The 26,478-nt window shown below is 37.3% G+C and overlaps 1 protein-coding gene across 1 annotated transcript in view; it reads right to left on the bottom strand.

Moving 5' to 3' along the window:
- Positions 1-26,478, bottom strand: part of TPK1 (thiamin pyrophosphokinase 1) — a 351,616-nt gene that overhangs the window by 164,407 nt on the left and 160,731 nt on the right. Inside the window, exons 5-6 of the mRNA XM_059932608.1 lie at positions 23,583-23,655; positions 5,806-5,901 (exon numbers count right to left, since the gene is read on the bottom strand). Coding sequence (XP_059788591.1) covers positions 5,806-5,901; positions 23,583-23,655 — 169 coding nt within the window. The remainder of the gene's footprint in view (positions 1-5,805; positions 5,902-23,582; positions 23,656-26,478) is intronic.

Raw genomic sequence — 26,478 nt, 5'->3', positions numbered from 1 at the left:
TGCTTTTTATTCTACATTACTATAAGTCATGGCACAGAAAGATGACACCGTTCCACTGTTAGAGCATATTTGCAACACTGGACATACTTTTTCAAATAAATGTTTTATTTTGAAATAACTTGAGATTTAGTAAAAAGTCGTGAAGATACTTCAGCAAGTACACACTTCACCCAGTTCCCAGCGATGTTAACATCTTACATAAACATGGCACATTTGTCACAACTAAGATTGACACTGGGGCACAACTATTAATGAAACTCTGGACTTGATTCACATTTCACCCCACTGCATTTAATTTTCATGTCTCTCTCATCTCCTCTGCTCTGTGACCGTTTCTCAGTCTTTCCTTGTCTTTCATGATCTTGAAAATAGCGGTCAGGTATTTTGTAGAATGATCTTCAATTTGGGTTTCTCTGATTTTTTTCAAAGATTAAACTGAGATTACGGGTTTTAGGGAAGTACACCACAAGTGCCCTTCTCACCCTATACCTAGAGAGAGGGGCGTGGATTACTAACATGAATTATCACTGATGATGTTAATTATGATTCCTTGATTAAGGTGGTATCTGCTAGGTTTCTCTCATGTAAAGATAGTATTTATTCCTTTCCAGAACACATGTGTACACACACAACAGATTTATTAAGTTTTGCTTTAGATAAGACTGGAATCTTGCCAAAGATACCAGCTCATCAGAGCGGACTTTATTGAAGACATCAGAGTACCTTGGAAAATACTTCTCACAGTACTATCATAGTTCTTCCAGCAACCCTAGGGATATCTTATTATATTGATAAAGTAATTAGTCCAATCAGATACAGTCAGTCTTAAATTTGATGAGCAGCAACAGATATTTAGTATGAACATAAAAAAGTCATTAGTCCATTACAAACCAATCATGTCCAATACTGATAATCAGTAGATATAAATAGTCTAAAACTCTCCAAGATCAGCAGGTAGGTCTGACCCAGACGCCTTTCAAATTACTGCTTCTCCCCTGGGTGCCTTTAAGAATGGAGTCTCTATCTCCCCACTTGGTCCTTTTGGTCTCCTGAAAGTAAGCCCCGCAGGCCGTTGAAGCCAAAAGTCCTGGGGGCTCATCTTCTGGGCACAGGATTCCCGGGATGAGGAGCCCGGTGTGGGGCTCAGACCCCTTGGCTCCTTGGGGAGAACCTCTGTAGTTGTAATTATTCTCCCATTTGTGGGTCGCCCGCCTGGGGGTAAGAGTCTTGACTATACCATGACTCCGCCCCTCCTACCCATCTTGTTAGGGTTCCTTCTTTATGGCTTTACTGTATAAGATCTTTTCTGGTAGGTTTCAATCTATTTCTCTGATAGCTGTTCTGTAAATAGTTGTAATTTTGGTGTGCCCCTGAGAGGAGGTGAACTCAAGGTCTTTCTACTCTGTCCTCTTGGGTTAATTGATCAATCCTACAGTCTTTATGTGATATTTAATTTGTAGTCATTAATATTTGTCTGTGTGTATAAAACGTACACATTTGCTCTTATTTATATAATACTCAGCATCCTGCATCATTTGATTAAAAAACTGCTTACAAAAAAATAACACAGTATAAATGGGCTAAAATGTATTGAGGTTTTAGCAAATAAAACTAGTATGAGTTTAAATCTATACAATACACAGTTTGAAATTAACATCAACTTTTCTGCCCAAATTTTGTCCAATATAAAGTCTGTTTAAAACATCAGACACGGAAGTAACTGATTCTATTGCCATATAATTCTAGGAAATACCCTAATCTGTATTTCAGGAGACCTATTATTCTTAGGGCCTTATAATCTAGATTTCTTCCTGCTTCATCCTAAACAATGTACATCTTACATTTTTTGAAACTTGGAGCAATAGCTTTTAATATTTTCCACTGAATTCCAGGGTTTAGATCTCAAACATGTATTACAGCATCAGAATATATATGTGCTCTTTGAAGATTCAGTCATATCGTATGGCATCCTGATAAATTTATTATTCATGACTCAGTCACAGATAAACAATGTGGCAACATAAAAGCAAAGCATTAAAGAGTCACATGTATCAGAGACCCTTTTTGCAGAGGAATAAAAGTGGAGGAAGAGCAGGTTTAAAACAGATAAATAATAAATAAGGTAATTTAGGGAAATCTTTTCTTTTATAATTAACCTCATATTCTAGACAGTAAACTCCTTTAGGATAATGACAGACCCTGATCTGAATTCTATAAAGTTCTAATATGTTACACAGTATGGTTCCTTAACATATTAAATACTACTTTAATTCAATTCATTTACACTATAGTTAATATTTTAAAGTATATGCTAAAAAGATAAGATCTTACTACAAAATACAGACACTTTGAATACAAATTCATATTTATAATTTAATAAGTGGAAAACAAGAAATGTATGATAATTTTGTAAGATTTATTAGGTGGAGAAGTAGAAAGGATTTTCTGACACAGTTTATGTGTATTTTAGGAAGAAATTTGTAAAAGCCCTCATGATGATCTCACTTGAGGGTAGGAGAATGTGTGGAGGGGAATCTTTTATGATTTTCCTCTCCAATCTTTCTAATCTTTCTTTTCTCCTGCTATTATGTTAAACCAAAGACAATGCTGTGCTCCCAGGTTAAACATAACCTGGTTAAACATAAAGTCAGGTGGAAGCTCACAGATAGTCCTCAGATTTAACATAACCATCTTTTTCAGTCTGAACAAGAGCTAATTTGGATGGTTTTGTTAGTAATGAGTTCAGTTGACCTAACCATGCTTCTTCAAACACCAAGTAACCACACCATTCTCTGTCGTAAAGCTCTTCAAACCATCTGCTGTTGGTTCACTGAAGTATTAGCCACCTTCTCTGTGGACTGCCATACTTGGCCACCATCTTCTCCCCTTTGCCATCTAACTTCTATTTGTTTCTCATGTCTCAGCCTTCTCTAAAAAACCTCTCCCCTAACTGCATCATCTCCTGCTCTCCTGTGAGTTCCCCGAGCGTCTCTTATACGCACAGTGCTACCGTACAATCGTGAACAAGACAGACCTGATCCCAGCTTAATGGGCTACACAGTCAAGCTGGGAAGAAAGGCCTTAAGCAAACAATTAGATATACACAGTTAACACAATTATTAGAAGTGTTCAGAGTACTGTAAAGGAGAAAAGAGGGAGGCATAGAAATGTAGAGCCGCAGAGCCTAACCCAGAGCTATGGTGGAGGAAAGACCTCCTTGAGGACGTCAGGCATACTCTACCATCATGGCCTTGGCAAAGACAAGGAAAAATACAAAAAAACCCCAAAAAAAGTCAAAATATGTCTACAACATTCTAGAGAGAGGGGGCAACATATATACAAAAAACACCTTAAGGCAAAGGAGAGGAGGGAATCTGGCATATTTTGGGAACAAGGAGAAAGGGGGACTCAAGATGAGGCTGGAGAATGCACTGGACCCAAAGCATGCCAACCACGGAGGTGCCCAGCTCCCATTCTCTCCACAAAGACCTCGCTACTGGGCTGAGAGGAGGGCAGCTGGCTGTCCCGGGCCAGCGGCAACCCCTTCATGACACAGCACAGGCTGCCACCAGGGCCATGCACATCCCTGGCAGCCTCCAGCCTATGACTAAGCACGGTGGGAGCAGGAGGGTGTGGCCCTTTCTGCCCAATGCAGGAGTCCTCTAATAGGTCCTCTCACTCCGGGCCTCCACTGGCTCGGCCAAGACTTTGTCCAATTCGTTTCACAGATTATATACACCTGATTATCCTCTTCCCCCAGTTTGAGGCTCTCTCTGGATTTTGGCCTTGTTGAGTTTGAGATACGATGATTTGTTTTGAGATTTAATGACTGAATATTGTATTAGAGATACTATCAATTAGACACAACAAATGACACTCACGTAATTTCATTCCCAGCTTTCAATACACTCAGTGGAAGTACTAGGAAAATTGCACCAGTTGTGAAGATTTAGAATTTTTTTCTAAGAAACTCAACATTAGCTATGTCGGGATGAAGCAGATAACTCTCAATAGGTTGTCTTCTGTTTTCCTTAAACAAATATATTATTACCGCAATTGACTGCTGCAAGTAGCACATTAGGTACAGCTCAAGCTACAACAGAGATGAGAAATGTTCGTTCAATTACATTTATTGAGTTTGCAGAGTGAGCTACTTGTCAATTATAGTAGTTAACAAGGCTTTCCTTCAAAGGGAGAAAAGGATCTACTGCCTCAACTTAATAAATATACATCAGAATAAATCTTTCATAACTTCTGCGAAGGAGTAAGTTTTTATTAGGGGTGCGTCTCCACTGCCTGTGCCGTCCCGCCACACGTGTGTTAGCCGTGTAGCTGGACTGTATGAGACATGTGGATTGACCCCCCCACTCCCTGCTCCAGTCCAAGACAATCAGGTTACTCTCATCATCCTTCGCCAAAACCAAGTGGTGGTTAATGGAGAGATTTCAGGACTTAGGTCTAATGACGGTGGGAAGTGACGACCCTGCCCCTCAATCCCTCTAGATGTAACGGTGTAAAAAAACTGCTACAAGCAGCCATTGCAGACAGTCAGGGAAACCAGACTGAAGAGAAAGCTTACACAGCAGAGCCAAGACAATGGAAGAAGTAGACATGAGATCTGACTGTGCTGTGTCTGAAGTCGGCCCTACCCCATTCGATTACTGAGGAAAGGCTGAAACACATCTCCTGTTACTTGTACTGTGAAAACCATCCTAATGTACAAAGGTGTTTTCCTCGTTTTCTTAGTTTAAAAATGACACATTGGATCATGCATCTCAGCTTACCTTCCTGCCCTTCCCAGGAAAATAATGGTCAATTGTCATTCACTGCTTCAGGTTTAATTTCGTGGATCTTCACGGAATACAGACTTTTAAAAGTTTGCATATCATTTCAACAAGTATCAAAAAAAATTGTAAAATATAAAAACATACAGGGCTTCCCTGGTGGCACAGTGGTTGAGAATCTGCCTGCCAATGCAGGGGACGCAGGTTCGAGCCCTGGTCTGGGAGGATCCCACATGCCGCGGAGCAACTGGGCCCGTGAGCCACAACTACTGAGCCTGCGCGTCTGGAGCCTGTGCTCTGCAACAAGAGAGGCCACGATGGAGAGAGGCCCGCGCACCGTGTTGAAGAGTGGCCCCCGCTTGCCGCGGCTAGAGAGAGCCCTCGTACGGAAACGAAGACCCAACACAGCCAAAAATACATAAACGGATAAATTTATTAAAAAAAAAAAAAATACAAATTTGTGCATTAGCTCTAATTGATGTGATTATACACTTGGGTGCTAGGTGAAAATCACTACCGAACACCTTAAAGAGTCCACATGTGCAAAGCAGCAGACTCTTCTCTCATTAAAAAAAAAAAGGCAGTAATATTTTATTTGTTTATATAAGAGTTTGCAATGTTGGCCAAATCTAGGCCATATCTGTTTGTTTGTCTTGCCTACATAATATATAAACACACAAACACACACAGATCTTCAGAGCAACAACCAACCTGAGATAGAAAGCAGCTACTCCCTTTAGGCTGAGAATGAGCTGCCACTTTTGTTTGCTTTATACAAGGTCCACTTTACCCATTTTGGGACCTCATCACAGTAAGGTTCTGGAATCTGTGACCTCTGATTCAAGTGCACATAATTAATGTTTTGACAACTAAGTGCAGATTTATTCATATACTGAAAAAACCTGACAAGGGAATCCAGATAAGCAGCACAAAAGCAAATAATGATTTCAGATAAGTAAAGACAGGATTTTTCACATCCTTGGTATAAGACTCTTAACCACCAAATAGGCGCCTATCTTACCTGTAGGCCTTTTTCTTCTATCTTATTTCGGAGCACTTCAAGGCACTTGGTAAAGTCAGTATGGTATTGATCAGGAGTTGAAATAATTTCACATCCCTGTGTTAAATAAGATAAAAGGTAGGAATAAGTAATGATGTCAGCCTAGGAACAAGATCAAGAGCTATAAAAGTAAAAAGTATCAGACATATCCTGTCATGCCTGGATTATACCTTGATCATTAGAATCATTCTCATTATCTTTATTATTTCACATAACAGAACATCTCAGCAATGATGTTAGACTATCACAATAATGATCTGATTACGACAATCATTTTACCCAAAAAAGTACAGATTATACTACATTAATGGTCTTTAAAAATCACTGCTGTGGTGACATTCAAGATTAGCATAAGGACTCAGGCACAAGTATTATAAAATACATTCACACTGAAATCACCTGAGATTAAACTATTTCTAAAAAACTTTGAGTTTCTTCGAGCAGACTTCCTAAGTTTACCCACACGACAGAAAAACTAATACTGAACTAATGATAAACTACATTTTAAGTAAAATCAAGTTAGACGTCCTATAAAATTCCTTTACAGCACCCTTTCATCCTCATGTAGAAACAAGCAGGAAGAGAGATGCCTGTGTAAATATGTCTCTTGGATTACCTTTTGGACATAATGAAGTGAATTTATAAGTTCTTTCCCTTTTCTACAACAGGTAACTAGTGGAAAACACTGAAAAATATTTATAAATATAATGCCACAAAAGTGCCAGCTTGTTGGCACTAGTGAACTGAGGTGGTGCAAGAAACGATATTTTTGAAATGACACCTTTCTCTCCAATGTCTTACAGAAGCAAAGGTATGTAAAACCAGATCACAAGGGGACTTCTGACTTCTTAATTCAGGAATAAAACAATGCAAGGTCTCTGACAAACAGGTGAGTAAGTGAAAGTTAAATATAATCTAGTATATAAAGTTGCCATTCGAAGAGTTTTCAAGGATGAGAGAAAGCAAATTAACCAAATTAACCAACGGAGCAAATTAACCAAAGTGGAACAAATCGCGCACACACGCACATGCGCGCGCGCACGCACGCACACACACACACACACACACACAGAGGCAAAAATTCATGTCTGGCAAATCCTTGCCTATAGTTTTGGGATCACAGGATCTTCGCGCAAGAGAAGACTCACTGCTCCTTGAGTACAGGGAAACTGACCACTGCATTTCAGTTGCTAAGACGATACCAGCATATACCAAGCAGTCTACAGAAGTTTGATGGATAGATAAATGATGGATGGATTAAAACCATTTCTCTCCTCATGGGACTAATGGTACGTTTCTCTGAAATATTAATGTGGATAAATCAGACTATGAGTCTGACTCAGAAAAGCAACAATGACATTATTTTTTCAGGTATTATGCTACCTGCTGCCATTAGGAAACTATGTAACATTTAAAGTATGATTAATACAGATTCTTAAAATGGTGACAAATATTAGTGCTTCATATGCTATTATATAAACTAAAATTCAACAATACATTAATGTTAACAAAGTGAACATCCAATCAGGTAAAGTGAAATACAAATGTACCACTGAGGCTTAACAAATATAGCAGTATAAAGTACTACATAAATAATTCACAGTATTTTTTAATGAGTCATTATTTCTCAATAGAAAGAAAAATGACAAGGAAACAAACTGATATCAGGAACTTAGTAAAATTTAGCAAAAAACAGTTTTCAGAACATACCCTGGAATGGTAATAGTTCAAGTTAATTTCCAATAGTGCCGGCATCTATAGCTATAGCAAACACAAAAATATAAGCTCGTAATATATGATCCTAATCTCAGTAAAATCACAAGTCATCTAAAAAGCAAAGGTTTATGTTCAGTGTGGTATATTTTTTTAAAAAAAAGGTTCAAGTAAGGGTTATAGTAAATACTCAGATTAACCAAATAATTTTATTATTAGATTAGTTAACCAAATAATTTTATTATTATTTGAATTATTAATAGTCTACCTTATGAATATTACAATATTTTATTAATGACCAAATAATTGTATTAATACATCTACCTTATGACTATTAAAATATTAGCTTTAAGCTGTAAGCTCCATGAAGGTACCCACAATGCCCCTTTGTTCACTATTGTATCTGCATACAAGAACCCAACACAGGACACGGCAAGTAGTAAGCATTCAATAATGAATAAAGTCATTTATAAAAGCCTGAGATAAATTACCACTCTAGACCAGGCATCAGCGAAGTTTTTCTGTAAAGGGCCAGATAGTAATTCTTTTAGGCTTTGCAGGCCAAAGGGCCTCTGTCCCAACTACTCAGCTCTCCCTTTGTATCATGGAAACATCTACAGACAAAAAAAAATGAGCAGGAATGGCTGTGTTCCAAAAAACTGAAATGTGAATTTCACGTAATTTTCACGTTATGAAATATTATTATCCTTTTGATTTATTTTCCAACCATTTAATACTGTAAAAACCATTCCTAGGTTGCCAGCTATACAAAAGCAGACAGCTGACGAGATTTGGCCTGTGGGCTGTAGTTTATCAACCAATCCCCATTCCAAGCCCACAAATAGTTTTTGTGATTTTAACCACCAAACTCTGTACATGTTTGAGGAATTTAATATGAGGGAAAAGTTTCAGGCCTTTAAAAAAATCTCTGCGAACTCCCTTTTCCTTATCTGTAATGGACTTAGCATGCAAACTAACAGTGCTGTTGAGATGCCCTGTATAATGCCCAGAAAGCACTGGGCACAGAGATGGACACAAAGCAAATTCTCACCTCAGCACTTCCAAACAATCTCTAGAAACATAGATGCTACAGTCACACCACCTTGCATCAAAGATCACTACAGTAAGCAAAATATTGCTAATATTCCCCATAGAACTTTGTGTGGAGGCTTATAAAACTATTTTTGAATTCACTGACAACTTGTAAGAAATTATTACAAGACAATGAGCATCATTAATCAACCTAATTTCAAAAGATCAACGCAAAAGCCGTTAGACTGTCATTCTCAATTAATTTTACTGTTTGCCAATAATTCAACTAAAATAGGTTAATGAGTTTTTACATTTAACACACGTAAAACCTATCAGGTTATAATATGCTGACTCCTTTAAAACTCCTTAATTGGAAAGGAAACAAATCCTTTGGGAAAAAAATTATAACAACATATCAATTGTTATTTCATGCACTCTATCCAGAGAGAGACTTGGCCTCCTTAAAACAAGAGGCAAGTCCAGTGAAAGCATTCCCAAACTTGCTATTAGCTTATTCATTTTAGGATAAGTCATTTAGTGCCTATCCATCTAGCCAGGACAAGAAAGGACTTGTGAAAATTATCCTGCAAAAATTTTATGGGGCTCTGAGACTTCTACTGTAACTTTACGGACTGTTTATAAGGTTAAGAGTTTAGAAGTGTTATTTCCTTGTAGGTACCATGCACACCAATTCTGAACATTTATTTGGAGTGACCTGCATATAGCTTCTCACCTAGCAGAATTAAATACAATGTGTCTGTAGCTACAAAATCTAAAATGCTTTTCAACAAACAGATTATTTTCCTAACAACATATAACTTAATTCTCTGAAAAATCAGATAACCTCAAAAGTATCTTAAAATTAGCATCTTAAAATTGTGATCTGTTGATAATTAACTATCTTCCTCACTAAATCAATAACAATAATAAAAAGTAACATTTGAGTACACATCTTGTTATATGAGATATGAGTCACTTTATATGAATTATGTTCTTGAATCTCTAAGGCAACCTTAACAAGGTACATGTAATTATCACATTTTAAGATGCGTAAACTGAAGTTTAGAGAGATTAAATAACCTGCCCAAAGTCACACAGCTGATTTAGGACATAGTATGTCATCTGAAGCCCATACTTATAACCTACCATGCTTTGTACTCAACCCAGCTTAATTAAACTTTGGGTATTTTGGAAGGTTTAAGCAGAAAAACACCTTTGTATTTATGCTGAACCTTTATTTAGTTGCTTTCCTCCTGTTTTAAATACCTGAAAATCCTTTAGCTTTTAGACAGACGTGCCCCCTGCCTGACTCCACGCTGATTCCGCTGTAGCCCAAGGCTGGGGACCCTCAGAGCCCCCCCACACATCTGAAATGGGCAGTGAGTGCTTAGCTACCCTTCTCATCCCTTTTTTCTGCTTTCCCAACTCATTATATTGTCACTATATTTATCATTTATATTCATGACACAATTCACTTTTTTTGGCTATTGAACATACCGTTCTGATCAATATCTTTGTATAGAAGTGTTTATTTCTGGTTATTTTCTTAGAATTGAATTCTTAAAATGAAATTACTGGGGAAATTATAAGAACATTTTTTTATAACCCTTGGTAGATGTTGCCAGAGTTTCCTGCCTTTCCAGGCAGGCTGTAAATATGACTATTCCTACTGGTGTATGAGGGTGAAAAAAAATTTCTTCTTTTAAAATATAAGTAACAGTAGGAAAGATAATTCATCATGAATTTCTTGCTGTGAATTAACTTACTTGCCGTACTTCCTTCTTAATCACAAACAGATCAATTTCATTAAGGAAAAGATGACTTTCATTGGAGAGGAAGGGAAAAGAAAGTTAAGATAATTTTGGAGTGTGAAGCAGGGTTGAGACTGGAAGTGGTTCACCCAACGGAGGACTAAGGAGTTAAAGGACAGTATGAAAGAAACGGACACTTCTGAGAGGGGAAACAGGTGTCAATCAAGGGTAAAGAAAAGGTGGCAAGAAGATGTCAAAGACCACCTTTCAAGTTGGCTCTGAAAAGAGGAAATACAATTTATTATCCCATCACATTAGAAGATTGATACTTTTTTTAAAAATAAGCAATGATAATAAGAGCTTTATGGGGCCTTAAAATTCTAGCTCCCACACACTTTATTTTCCCCTATCCACTGCTGAAGTACCCTTTCTTCCTGTATGTTAGTATACATTTAAAAATATTTAGGGAGATATACTCAAGAGTCTTAAAAAAATTGAATACATTACACTTTTAATAATGAGGTTCCATAATCTTTTATTAAACTGAACTGACCGGAACTCTGTAATAAGAAACTGCCTGCCAGATTAAGAGCACAGCAGGCATAAAGCAAAATGACTTATACTCTGAATAATCAAAGATAGAGATCTAAAATTAGCCCAAACTTGTTCTCAAATTTGCTAAGAAGGGGAATAGTTACATAAAGCTGATTGAAATCTAAATGATCTATGTTCCTTGACACAGGTATGAAAATTGTCTTTTTACTCTGTAGAGATGTAATCACAAAGTAACCATTTCCCACTTTCCTCTTTACTGTATAAAGCATACTATGGTAGATTACTACTTCAGTTTTATTTACCAGACTTCTAAAAACATTTCTACTTTTCAAACTAAAAAGTTTTCTTTAAATTATCAAATGACAGCTGACGAGTAACAATTTCTTCAGCAAGAATGTCACATGATTAAACTCTTAAATATTCTAAGTAACAAGTTGCCTAATATAATCCAGTGTTTTCTTTCTGTTTTTCTAGACAGTGTATAAAAGAAGAGAACAAACGTAATTTAACCTTGTAGCAATTCTCCATTCAATCCCAAACATAAAGAGACATTCTAATCTGCTATAATCTTCACTGCCCTGGGTGTTGTAAAATAACCTTTCCTTTCAACACGGCATTGAACGAAAACTTTAAACGTTTGAAACAAGAAAGCCACCACTTCCATGAACAGAAGTCAAAAGTTATTTTAAAACAACACAGGGTCTCAAAATGATGGCTTCCTTCCTAAAAGCAGAGCCAGAGTTCCCAGTGGAACAGGGTGTCCAAAAGACTTCACACAGCAGGCTCAAGAATGCTTTTATAAAGCCTGCTTGCATGGTTGGCCTTTGGACTAACACCTGGAGGACCTGAATGGTAAACAGTTCCCTACACTGATAAACAACTTTCCCCAACAGTGGCTCACTGTGCCTAAATTATTTGTACAAACAATGTGGTTTATGCTAAGCACCTGCTTTCATTGCGTCTGGAATGAGCTTCCCTGGTGACATCACATCACACTTGTTACAATTTGATTAAGCACATCCTACCTGACTCCACTGGGAAAGGGCTCTTGCAACTGGTGACTCAATTCCTCCAGAATATTCCTTTGCTGATTCTGCTTCCTATACTCACAGCTGAGATTTATGACAGCGAGAGGCTGACTACATGAGGAGTCCTCTGGTGAATTACAGAACGTGGAGGTGGTCTTGGGAACCCTCAAAACAAACAGCTACAGAGATTCTTCCTCTACTAGGATGCTTGTATAAGCTTCTATTTTATAATACTCCTCTAAGTATCTAGACGCAGAGATCTGGTCTTGTCCAGGTGCCATTCCTTCACACCCACTACAAATATGCCAAGGATGGACTTGGCCTCCATCAGCACTCCCTGCCAACTCTCCCCAGAAGAGCAAGGACGTGGCGGGGTAGGAGTGGGGGCACTGAAGGTAAGCGTGGTGGAGCTTATTGTTCAATTACTCAGAACTAAGCAGGACCTGAAAAGGAAAACTGAATGCTCACAAAGGAAAGGAGGCCACAGGATTTCCTCAGCATGTGAAACTGATCGTCACTTTACTTTAAGAAAACTCCCTCCTTTCAACTAGAGGATTATGGCATAATGGCTAGAAAAGAGCACGGATTCTGGGGCCAGAATGCCTGTTTGGAGCCTGCTTAAACCATTTTTCCTAGTTGTGTAAGCTTGGGCAAGTTACTCAACCTCTTTGTGCTTCCATACTCATCTGTAAAATGTAGGTGACAGTTCCAACCTAATAAAATTTGATGCAAGGATTAAATGAATTTATAAATGAAAGTACATATAAAAGTGTCTGTCATATTGTGAGCACGTTAAAGTAATTGTCAGCTATTACTCTTTTCAAGGTTATATTGATTATTTCTCTCACCAATTTTTAAAAGTAGAGAAAACCTGAAATAGTACAACAAACTTATAAGCATCCAAATACACTTTAGCCTGTTGGAAACCAATATACTACTTTAACTGTTAGTGGGTAAAGGGTAGTTTCTCAATGGTGAAACTCACTTGAGAAGCCATAACACTAAGATAAACAAAATTAAAATTTTGGCAGACTTACTTAGAATGATACTGTGCATGGTGAATTTCCAAGAGGGACATAGAGAATGTCAAATTTCACAAACTCATTTGATCACAGAAATCTTTTTTATACCAAGTTATCATGTGGCACTTGGTATAAATCTTTTTTATACCAAGTATCTAAAAGAAGGATTAGACACCTGAGTCATATAAACTTTCATGAGAACCTACTAATTCCTAGGGATCCCAGAAGGAATGACCAAGACTTCAGGTTGCAGGAGATCACATATTACATATTAACAGGGATAAGGAGGAAAATTATGATAACATTGTTTCGATCAAGCTCTGCAAGAAAAGAACAAAGGAAGGAATACCCAACAGCTACAGGTGGGGAACCCTGGGGGAAGACTGATGAGTAGGGGGTTCCATGATCCAGATGAATGAGGGAAGAGAAACAGTCACAGAGGCCCCAGAGATCACAGAGTTAGAGAAGAGACAGGCTGGGCTGGCCCAGGAGTCACATGTGAGGCACTTCGGAGGGCTTAAAAATTTAAAGGGCATAGATAGGCTCCCCCTTTTTAAATGCCTTAAGTATGTTACACAAATTCAAACAAGACAGGCTTTGAAAAATATAGACAATTTGAAAGGACTATGATTGAGGCAAGCCTAAGAATGAAGGTGTATTCAAGAGACAGTTTCACATAATGTCCCCTGCCTGTCTCATCATTCCCTTGCTGAGATGCTAAAAGGGTAAGCCTACCAAAGTGAAGAACCTGTCACTCAGCTGTCAATGGAAACTGCCTGTCTATAATTCCCTTCACAAAGCCTTTATAGCTCAGCATATGTTAATTAGTCTTGATGCTTAAACCTAAGAATTTACTATTCTCGGGGGTGTGTGTGTGTGTGTGTGTGTGTGTGTGTGTGTCTTTCACTTAAAGTATACCAATAAATGGAGCTGAGCTTTATATATTCATACAATTTCCTCTGTTTGGCATAAGAGTCAAACTTGCTAATGTTTTATAATTTCTCACAGTCCTGTTTGCCATTTTCTCTAAATTAATTAATTTTACCATATCTAAAAGTTGTTGGCATGTGGCTGGGTGGAACTGGGAAAGAGACACAGCTAAGAGAAAATAACAAGATACATGAGATTAGGTAGAGCCACACAGATGTTTTTAACTGAAAATTAAAAACATCTGTGGAGACTGTTAAATTTAAATAGAATTGAACCCAAGGCACTGTCAAACTCACAAGGATACTATAATTAATCTTGATTACGAATCAAATCTAGGTTCATAAATTGTACACTTATGGAAATAAAATGATTAGAAATCATTTTAAAAGCAATGTTAGTGAGGATAGTTATTAAAAAGCTTTTCAGTTAACAACTTTACAGAGTAAAACAAAATACTAACACTTTACATTAAAATAGTTCTTTTAGCACTTCGAGAGGTCTCTCACATGTACAACATTATGTGACCATTATTACAAATATATGAAAAAGCCAGGGCTATATAACATAATTTAATTTGTATGCCTTGGTAAGACATCCATATATGCAAACTAACAACTCAAAAAATAATCTGCATAGTTAGTTCATGAAAACATTATCGCTTCATTTATAAAAACTTAAAAACTAAAAGGCACACTACTGATAGCCAAGACTAAGTATTAAGTTATTTGACATCTCTGCCTAAGTAATATACCTACCTATACCTCCCACCCACACTATTTGAGAATCAGTGTCTTTGTCTTTAAATTGGAATTAAAACACAAGCATTTCCTGCTTAACATCAGTAGTCCATTTAAGAAAAATCAGACATCCTATTCAAATGTCAACCAAAAGCCTGTTTCCCATTATTTCGACTGGGAAAAAATATATTCAAACCCAAATACTCAGTCTCCTAAAATGTAACTGAAACACATTTATAGAAGCAACAGACATTATGATGAGATGTAAAATGATGAGAAATTTTCTGCTATTAGATATAACATTTATGGCATCTTATATTTAACAAAAGGAGTACAGGTTAAAAAAGTTTAGACAGGGCTTCCCCGGTGGTACAGTGGTTAAGAATCTGCCTGCCAATTCAGGAGACACGGGTTTGAGCCCTGGTCCGGGAAGGTCCCACGTGCCATGGAGCAACAAAGCCCGCGTGCCACAGCTACTGAAGCCCACACACCTAGAGCCCGTTCTCCACAATAAGAGAAGCCACCACAATGAGAAGCCCACACACCGCAATGAAGAGTAGCCCCTGCTCTCTGCAACTAGAGAAAACCCACATGCAACAACGAAGACCCAACACAGCCAAAAATAAATAAAAAAAATTAAAAAAAAAAAAGTTTAGACAGACTACCCTTGCCCATTGACTGAGTCTGCACAAATGCGGGTATGGTCATGCCACTGTTAGATGACAATAGGAAAATATCATCAAGAAACAATGATTTAATAAAAGATATTCTTTAATAACTCAGTTATTTCCCAAAAATAAAAAAAATCTTATCCTTCCCACTTCTGAAAAAGATACAATGAAAGAACAAGGAGACAACAGTCTGCCTGGATCTCTGTCTCCACTCCTGCAGTTTACAGTGCTGTAGAATTACCAGCTGGCCTAGAATAATCTTGTTATGTCTCTAATAGAAAATTAGTGGCCTAGCATCAACTCAACGTTACTGCAAGTCTCACTCATCATTTATACTGGAGTTCACTGTATCTCTTCAACCAAGTCTTATCTTTGTAACCGCAGAGCTAACAGGGTCTTTGGCCCACACCATGTTCCAATACTCTTGACCATAGTTAAGATACCATACTGTGTTCTTCCAGGATCTGGAAGAATTCACAGAGAAGATAATACCAGAACTAAGATCTAGAGGCCTATTCCTGACTTATGACGAGGGTAGTTTTCGCCACCCTGTCAAGAACATGGCCTTGTGTTGATGGCATCAGTTTTCGGAATGCCAAAAGACTCACTTTTGTCATAGCACAAAGACGACATTCTTATACTTACAGCCTACCCATGCCCTTGCTATCTTTCTGTTACCAAATCACCTTGGTTCTTCAATGTTCTATCTTGGCTCAATTCCATGTCCTATAAATAGATTTTATGTAATGTAATAATTTACCAGTTTGTTTGGTCATTCTTGGTCTGGCCCAACTACTGCAGTTCTACTCTTGCCACCCCAGAAATGCAGGTGAAAGGGAGTGACATGATGAAAATGTGAAGGGAGAGTGTTTGGTTCTCACACTGACCATTATCACATTGCTGGTGATACTGGCATTCATTCCCAGGGATGCTAAATACCTCATGCAAAAAACAACTGTCCTGTCCAACAGACCAAAGATGTAATCTGTTTAAGAGCAGCAGTAGTAACTGAGTCCCAGTTTTAATAAAAAATTTTTATAGAAAACATGGACATTGATACAAGAGCTGTCTCTAACTAGTTCTACCATTTTCCTTAAGTCATTTAAGCTTTATGGGCCTCAGTTTCCACATCATAAAATCGGGCTTAATAACACTGTTTAATTTTTATAATATTTTAAATTATTTTACATTTTTATCAGTATATTTACAACATATTGCTATCTTATATCCTACACATCTACATTTATGGAAAAACCTGTTTTTTGGTGACTTTTTAAGGCATTAATTAAATACTGCAACTAATTCCTTAACCTCCTAAGCATAAGGAAGCATGCTTTAAAACCCCTTTCCTATGTCCAGTAAAAACCCCAAAGACTATATACAACAGTAAAAGAATATCAGAAGTTACATGAGATATTACAGTTTCTTCAAATGTCTCAGGAAACTGAAACACATGTGGGCATGACTGACAGAATAACTAAAAAGACTGAAATAGGTGATTTTAACGTTGAATCAAGGAAGCACTGACTGACTCAGAAAGTGAAAAATATAAAGGAAAATAAAATATCAAGGAGAAAATCTGTAAGAGACACTCCTCATTCTGAGGTAATATTAGTGAACCAGGCAGAGACGAACTAAGACAAATGGGCAAAAGGGGAAACACAAAGATGTCACAGCTATCTGAAAAGGCGGCTTTACTGAATAAATTAAGAATGGCATACCACCAATAAAATGGACAACCTGGAAGAAATGGACAAATTCTTAGAAAAGCACAACCTTCCAAGACTGAACCAGGAAGAAACAGAAAATATAAACAGACCAATCACAAGCACTGAAATTGAAACTGGGATTAAAAATCTTCCAACAAACAAAAGCCCAGGACCAGATGGCTTCACAGGAGAATTCTATCAAACATTGAGAGAACAGCTAACACCTATCCTTCTCAAACTCTTCCAGAATGTAGCAGAGGGACAAACACTCCCAAACTCATTCAACGAGGCCACCATCACCCTGATACCAAAACCAGACAAAGAGGACACAAAGAAAGAAAACTATAGGCCAATATCACTGATGAACATAGATGCAAAAATCCTCAACAAAATACTAGCAAAGAGAATCCAACAGCACATTAAAAGGATCATACACCATGATCAAGTGGGGTTTATCCCAGGAATGCAAGGATTCTTCAATATATGCAAATCAATCAATGTGATACACCACAGTAACAAAATGAAGGAGAAAATCCATATGATCATCTCAATAGATGCAGAAAAAGCTTTTGAGAAAATTCAACACCCATTTATGATTAAAAAACCCTCCAGAAAGTAGGCATAGAGGGAACTTTCCTCAACATAATAAAGGCCATATATGACAAACCCACAGCCAACATCGTTCTCAATGGTGATAAACTGGAAACCATTTCCACTAAGAGCAGGAACAAGACAAGGTTGCCCACTCTCACCACTATTATTCAACATAGTTTTGGAAGTTTTAGCCACAGCAATCAGAGAAGAAAAAGAAATAAAAGGAATCCAAACTGGAAAAGAAGAAGTAAAGCTGTCACTGTTTGCAGATGACATGATACTATACATACAGAATCCTAAAGATGCTACCAGGAAGCTACTAGAGCTAATCAATGAATTTGGTAAAGTAGCAGGATACAAAATTAATGCACAGAAATCTCTTGCATTCCTATACACTAATGATGAAAAATCTGAAAGTGAAATTAAGAAAACACTCCCATTCACCATTGCAACAAAAAGAATAAAATATCTAGGAATAAACCTACCTAAGGAGACAGAAGACCTATGTGGAGAAAATTATAAGACACTGATGAAAGAAATTAAAGATGATACCAACACATGGAGAGATATACCATGTTCTTGGATTGGAAGAATCAACATTGTGAAAATGACTATACTACCCAAAGCAATCTGCAGATTCAATGCAATCCCTATCAAACTATCAATGGCATTTTCCACACAACTAGATCAAAAAATTTCACAATCTGTATGGAAACACAAAAGACCCCGAATAGCCAAAGCAATCTTGAGAAAGAAAAACAGAGCTGGAGGAATCAGGCTCCTAGACTTCAGACTGTACTACAAAGCTACAGTAATCAATACAGCATGTTACTGGCACAAAAACAGAAAGATAGATCAATGGAACAGGATAGAAAGCCCAGAGATAAACCCACGCACATATGGTCACCTTATTTTTGATAAAGGAGGCAGAATATACAATGCAGAAAAGACAGCCTCTTCAATAAGTGGTGCTGGGAAAACTGGACAGCTACATGTAAAAGAATGAAATTAGAACACTCCCTAACACCATACACAAAAATAAACTCAAAATGGATTAAAGACCTAAATGTAAGGCCAGACACTATAAAACTCTTAAAGGAAAACATAGGCAGAACACTCTATGACATAAATCACAGCAAGATCCTTTTTGACCCACCTCCTAGAGAAATGGAAATAAAAACAAAAATAAACAAATGGGACCTATGAAACTTAAAAGCTTTTGCACAGCAAAGGAAACCATAAACAAGACGAAAACACAACCCTCAGGATGGGAGAAAATATTTGCAAATGATTAATCTCCAAAAGGTTAAAAGGAGATTAATGCCCAAAAGGACAAAGGACTAATCTCCAAAGTTTACAAGCAGCTCATGCAGCTCAATATCAAAAAAACAAATACCTCAATCCAAAAATGGGCCAAAGACCTAAATAGACATTTCTCCAAAGAAGATATACAGATTGCCAACAAACATATGAAAGGATGCTCAACATCACTAATCATTAGAGAAATGCCAAGTCAAAACTACAAAGAGGTATCACCTCACACTGGTCAGAATGGCCATCATCAAAAAGTCTACAAACAGTAAATGCTGGAGAGGGGGTGGAGAAAAGGGAACCCTCTTGCACTGTTGGTGGGAATGTAAATTGATACAGCCACTATGGAGAACAGTATGGAGGTTCCTTAAAAAACTAAAAATAGAACTACCATATGACCCAGCAATCCCACTACTGGGCATATATATACCCTGAGAAAACCATAATTCAAAAAGAGTCATGTACCACAATGTTCATTGCAGCTCTATTTACAATAGCCAGGACATGGAAGCAACCTAAGTGTCCATCGACATATGAATGGATAAAGAAGATGTGGCACATATATACAATAGAATATTACTCAGCCATAAAAAGAAACGAAATTGAGTTATTTGTAGTGAGGTGGAGGGACCTAGAGTCTGTCATACAGAGTGAAGTAAGTCAAAAAGAGAAAAACCAATACCATATGCTAACACATATATATGGAATCTAAAAAAAAAAATGGTTCTGAAGAACCTAGGGGCAGGACAGGAATAAATACGCAGACGTAGAGAATGGACTTGAGGACACGGGGAGGGGGAAGGGTAAGCTGGGACGAAGTGAGAGAGTGGCATGGACATATATACACTACCAAATGTAAAATAGATAGCTAGTGGGAAGCAGCCGCATAGCACAGGGAGATCAGCTCGGTGCTTTGTGACCACCTAGAGGGGTGGGATAGGGAGGGTGGGAGGGAGACGCAAGAGGGAGGGGATATGGGGATATATGTATATGTATAGCTGATTCACTTTGTTATAAAGCAGAAATTAACACACTATTGTAAAGCAATTATACTCCAATAAAGATGTTAAAAAATTAAAAATTTAAAAATTTAAAAAATATACTTCTTTATAAGTTAAGAATAAATAACATTGAAAATATTAAATATTTTAAAAATAAGTCAATGTATAAAAGTCATAAAATAAACTATTTCTTGTTAAAAAAAAAAGAATGGCAGACCATGTGCATCAGGGAAGTCGATCACAAGTAGTTGGACTATCACTACATATAATCAATGGTTATTGTATCTTTATGTTTAATATTAAAACAGGTTACAGGGAGCTATCAGCATGGAAAAATACATTGACAGTTACAAGTCACACTGTCCTTCGATTGAAATTTCAAATTACGTCTTTGGCATGGATCCAATGGTACATCACTGCTCTCTAAAATATGCAGTTTTCAAACTGCTGCACGTTAACTAACAAGAGGTATAAATTGTATATCTCGGTTCATATCTGGTGGACCATATGGAATTAAGCGGTAGACCAGAGCTTGTCCCCCTTCTTGTCCAAAACCCAAAGGAATAAATAATGAAGGGCTATAGACATAAAGACTAGTGATTAGGTGGTTGGTATGTAAACTAACTTGAAGCAGGTTATGCATATAGAGACCTAATCGAAGAAAAATCACTAATGGCTATGTTTTCTTCTTTCCTCTTACATATTACTAATTAAAGACCAAGAGCTCATTATGATGATATTAAAACATCTTTCTCATTGCCTAACAATCCAGTTTTATCAGTACCAGGTCAGACAGTTTGGTAGCCAGCCTCCACATGGTTACCAATCATCAATGATCCCTGACTCCTGATATTGACACCCTTGTGTAGCCTGATCCCACACTGTACTAGGGTTGGTCTTTGTGACTAATAACAACTGGCAGAAGAGATAGTAAGGTGATATATCACTGATGAAATTAGGTTATAAAAAAGACCACTATTTCTGTCTTGGGCTGGCTCTCTTGCATACATGTTTTCTTTTCCCTCCCTCTTTCCCCGGAAAGCAGCCTGCCATGCTGTGAGCAGCCCAATGGCCAGGAACTGATGTCTTCAACCAAGAGCCAGTAAGAAGTAACAGCCAGTAAAACCAACCAAGAACCACAGGAATAATCTTGGAAGAAATTTCTGTAGCCCCAGGGGTGCCTTGAGATGATGGAAAAACCAGGCTACATTATAACCTCATGAGAAACCTTGAGCCACTACCGCCCTATTAACTGACTCTCATATTTCTTACCCAGAGACCCTGTGCAAGAGAAGAACTGTTTGCTGTTTTAAGCTGCTAAATTTTAGGACAATTTGTTACACAGTAATAACTAATGAATACAGATGGCAAGAACTAGGGTATATTCTGTTTAAAAGCTGACAAGCCAACTACTTGATATTTCAGCATTTTCAGAAATTAAGCAGGCAAACCAAGTAAAAGTCACGTATAGTCATATAAACCTGGATTTTTCCTATAAGTCAGTGATATATCTACTGGGGGAAAAAAGTTGTATGAACCAATGTTGGCTACGAATCGACTTTATGATTTTAACAAAACTTTAGCATTTTAAATTTCTTCCTTATTTTACTTTCTTCAACAGAGCCTCAGTTTCAGCTTCATTGATGATCCAAACCAGGTGGGAAAAAAGTGTATTTTCCACTTTCGGTGGAAATAACCTCCTTTCGTTTGTAACAAATGGCTTATATGAATTGTGTGTAAGGCCGCATTAACCTGTTGTCATTACCATCATTATTAAAACTGCAGCCAAACATTCGCCATGTGCTCTACACTCTACAGGGCACATTAGCTTATACAAGACATCACTGATGCCCTCTAAGAACAGATCCAGAGAGTTCAAAAGCAGTGAGTTCTCATCGATACATGAAAAAAAAAAAAACAACCTAGATTGTACTACATCAACTTAGAAGCACGCAATGTAGGAATTAGAAGATTCGGTTAATCTTATTTTTCAAACAAAACCTTAACAAATATAAGTTAGCTTTGGAGGTTAAAATCAAAAGTGAAGCAGGAAATATAAGGGAAATTCATCTAAAGGTATTAACTCAAAATTTTCCTTCACCCCTGAGCCATTCAGAAACAAAAAAAGCTGGCTTCCCATTCTTCCCTGCTATTTCCTCATCCCGTCAGATTGACACCTACAGTCTTGGCAAGCTGGCAGCGCTCAAGAGAGGGAGAGAACAGTCACGTCTGGCCAGATCTTCAACTGGTTTCTGAGTCTGTTTGTCCCTGCCTCTCCTGCTGTTTCTTCTGCCCCCGAAAATATGATTAATGTCTATGAATTTGCAAAACTCTGCACTGTAAGCAAAGCTGAGGGCTTTCCGTCCCAAGGAGGCTGAGGTATGGAGTTAATGAGAAGTGAGACTGCGGGGAATGAACAGAAACATGCCATTGTTAAAGTAATTGAGCATGAATATCAAACACTGACTTGGGAGCAGTCTTCATTTGCTGATGGAAAGGCTGATCACCTGGTGGGTGGATGGGGTGTGCACAGATCTGCATTCACTGCTGGCCCCAGAATTTCCATCACAACAGCCTACACTTTATAACCTCTGTACCTTGTTTCCTCACCTAGATTCATGTTTCCCTTTTTTCTCTTTCTTTTCTTCTTCCTTTTCCCTTCTTTCCTTCTATCCTCCCCTGCCTCCCCCTACCTCCTTCCTTCCTACAAAAGTTTTCCTCTTTCTTCTTTATGAATTTATCTCAGCCATCCCAGAGCCTTATAAAGAATTTAAAGTTTCTTTCAATAACTGCTGTTTCTTTAAAAAATGCACAATTTACTAATGCCAGTTCAGAATAACAGATGATGGTGTTGTGGCTAGAAGAACTGCTGAGGCTATAATTTTCATTTTAATAACCCTGCATTGTCCTCTAAAGCCAGTGAAAGCTTGAATTATTAATTAGTATAAGACACTCCTCTGTGTCTTTCATCATTCGCAATTAGATCATTTGTATGTTCTTAAGTGGCAAGGATCTTTGGAAGATTTGCACAATAGTGACAAAATGAACACCTTAATAAGTTGTACATTATTATTAATTTCAAGTTGTAATGAATAGTGTTATTCAGAACAAAGTAGTTCTGTTCTGAATAACACTATTATTTTAGTAATAGTTTCAAGAAAACTAATATTAAAAAAAATAACTTCGGTTCTAAAATTCTAGGCACACACAATTAGGGATTTTTATAAAAATTCATTTACAAAGATGTTTTTCATTTACAATAAAATGGACAACATTTAAATGTACATCAATTGGGAATTGATTAAGTAAAATACAATACATTCATTAAATGAAATTTAAAATGATGTGTGAAAAATACGTAATTAATGAGGATGTAGACAACATAGTATATTTTTAATGAGGCATAAAAACTATAAACTCATTTAAAATATACACGCTTAAAAGACTAAGCATTAATGTTTAACTGATGGTCATAGAAATTCTAAGATCGTGTTCCCACTTGCCATTTTCTAAATTTCCATTTGAATGTGTATGACAATTGCTAGAAAAATACTTCTTAAGTAACAAAGTAACCAAACAATGAATTTCTCAATCCCTACACATACACCCAGAAAACCAGGGAAAAAACATAGGAAAAGCAATCAAATGAGAAAGACCTTAAATATAGAAGTGTTAATGGTTTACCTTAATAGCGTAGTATTCTCTAACTTCAGGCCTAATAGAATCAAAGTCTCCACTGATGAATTCAGGCAGAAAGCTGAAAGAAAGAGTTCCAAGTAAGTCAACTATTAAAGGCTACTTAGTTGCTAACCTTTAAAACTATGATTATAAGGACCAGAGAGAGAGCTAATGTACTCAAAAGGAAAAAGAAACAGAGCCTACTTTCAGAGTGAATGGGATGTTATGTCTTATACGCTTAGTTTCCATACAGTATGATTGAGGGCAACTCCACATATCCAACTAATGCGTCAACTTAGTCTCACTATCAGTCAATATTTATCTTGCTTAAAAAAACATATAAAGGGGCTTCCCTGGTGTCGCAGTGGTTAAGAATCTGCCTGCCAATGCAGGGGACATGGGTTCGAGCCCTGGTCCGGGAAGATCCCACATGCCGTGGAGCAACTAAGCCCATGTGCCACAACTACTGAGCCTGCGCTCTAGAGCCCGTGAGCCACAACTACTGAGCCCACGCGCCTAGAGCCCGTGCTCTGCAACAAGAGAAGCCACCACAATGAGAAGCCCGCACACCGCAACGAAGAGTAGCCCCGCTCGCTGCAGCTAGAGAAAGCCTGCACTCAGCAATGAAGACCCAATGCAGCCAAAGATAGATAGATAGATAAATAAATACATAAATTTATTTTAAAAATATATATATAAAGATTAAAGAAGATTATTGGTTTAAAAAAAGCTCCCAGTTGAAAACCCTAACACAAAGACTCATAGTCTTTGCATAGTACCTTCTACAAATAGATACAAACTTTGACAGTATTTTACCCTTATACCAGTTTAAAACTTCCAGCAGATTTGAACTGAACAAATGATGATGAGGATTATGCATTCTTTGTAGAGCAGGAGTCAGTTCAAAAACATTTTCTAAATATCCTACTGACATACTTCTAGAAATAGGAATCTTCTAGATAGGTCTGTAATACCACACAGGTCACGGTTACTAAATAAAGAGAGAGAATTCCCCCAAATGGATGTTTCTAATTATATCACTGTTACCTTCTCTTCCCTACGATTTATATTTTTTTCAGAATTCATTTTGGAAAACCTACCTTACTGTATCTACATAAGCCATCTTTTACTATTTTTTACATAAAACATTGACATGACCTGGTAGAATTTCTTCCCACGTTTTTTAAAACACCTAACTGTGGAGAAATAAAACTTCCCTGGACTTCTCAGTGCTCTTGCCAAACGCTCTTGCTTTCTGAGCTTCCGAAGTACATATGATATAAAGAAGAGAATAGTTGCTTTCATGTCTTCCAGAAATATTCTGCTCTTCATATACCGTAAAAATTAGGTCTAGCTTTTTACCTAATTCTTCTGATTCAGAATCATAATATAACTTCTATATGTCTTCTCAAGATGGCCAAATTGTTACATAAGGAACCAGGTTCCTAGTTAAAGGGAGACTGAATATTACTGCTGGGCATTACACGTCAAAAGAGATAAAGTCCCAGAACCTAGAGACATCTCTAGGTCATAAAAGCTAAGACACACGGAGCTATGTGGCTCCTGGAGAGATTTTACTGATATAAATTGTCAAATCTGTTGGGGTTAAGATTCAGGCCCATAAAATTTCCACCAGAGACTCTTTCAAGAGGGGACAAAGCACAGCTGATACCTCCCACTTAATAAGTTAAGGGAAAATATCATATTTCCTTGTCTTTCACATATGGAGTATGCAGTATGGTAACACAGAACCATTGACCTATCACTGCATGAGCCAAGGGATAAAAACTAGAGCACAGGAATTGATGCAATATCAAAATATAACTGGAAGTGGTGCAAAAGGCAAGGAAGGCCTTCATATCCAAGAGGAGGTTGATAGGATTCCATGAAAGTTAAATATTTAATACTTGTTTCATCTAACTTTTATTAGAGGTAATTAAAAACTCTGAGCTTCTCGTATACACATTCAGGATAAAATTAATAAGGAAGAGTATTTAAAAACCCATTACTAACCTTGTTCTTTTGTACAATGTTTTTAAGTTCTTAACCCAATTGGAAATAGTACTTCTTAGGTCAACTCTAACTAGTCTATGTTGGACCAGCTCTTCTTTGAGCTGTACATCTTCTTAGGACTAAACGGTTAAGAGAAAATCTGACCACAGAGAGTTCTGTTCCATAGAAACTGCACAGTTTTGTCTTTTCATTAAACAATGATAGTTACTTATTAAAGTGTTCAATTGATTTCAGAAACATTCACTGAACATCAGCCATGTGCAAAAAACAACAGTTCTCAGAATAAGGCAAAACTGGGAAGTAAAATAGGTTTCTAAATCACCTTGCCTGGTTTCAACATCTTCCTACAAACTTTTCTCCTCAAAACGTCCCTACCATAGTATCTATGAATTTCAAATTTTCATTTTATACCTATTTTGGTAACTCCCTTATATCTTAATTAGGACTAAAAATAAGACTATTAGTTCACATCTCTTTTTTTCTTCCTGTTGCAAAAATTAATTCATTTTCAAAGTTTCTTTCAAATGCCTCCACCTACCACCATTCAACCATACACAAGTTAAAACACATGTGGATCACAGAATATTCATGCTTCTTATAGTCTGAATGTTTATGTCCCTGCAAAATTCATATTCATATGTTGAAACCCTAACACCTAAATTAGGAGGTAATTAGGTCAAGAGGGTGGAGCCCTCATGAATAGATGAGTGCCCTTATAAGAGAAACCCCAGAAAGCTCTCCCCACTTCCACCACATGAGGACACAGCAAGAAGACAGCCATCTATAAAATAGGGAACAGACCTCACCATACAGTGAATCTGCTGGCACTCTGACCTAGAACTTCCCAGCCTCCAGAACTGGGAGAAGTAAGTGTTTGTTGTTTGTAAAC

This window comes from Balaenoptera ricei, chromosome 9 (genome assembly GCF_028023285.1).
Source record: "Balaenoptera ricei isolate mBalRic1 chromosome 9, mBalRic1.hap2, whole genome shotgun sequence".
Lineage (NCBI taxonomy): Eukaryota > Metazoa > Chordata > Mammalia > Artiodactyla > Balaenopteridae > Balaenoptera > Balaenoptera ricei.
The sequence above is the reverse complement of the archived record's forward strand: the minus strand, read 5'-3'. Positions and strand labels throughout refer to the sequence as shown.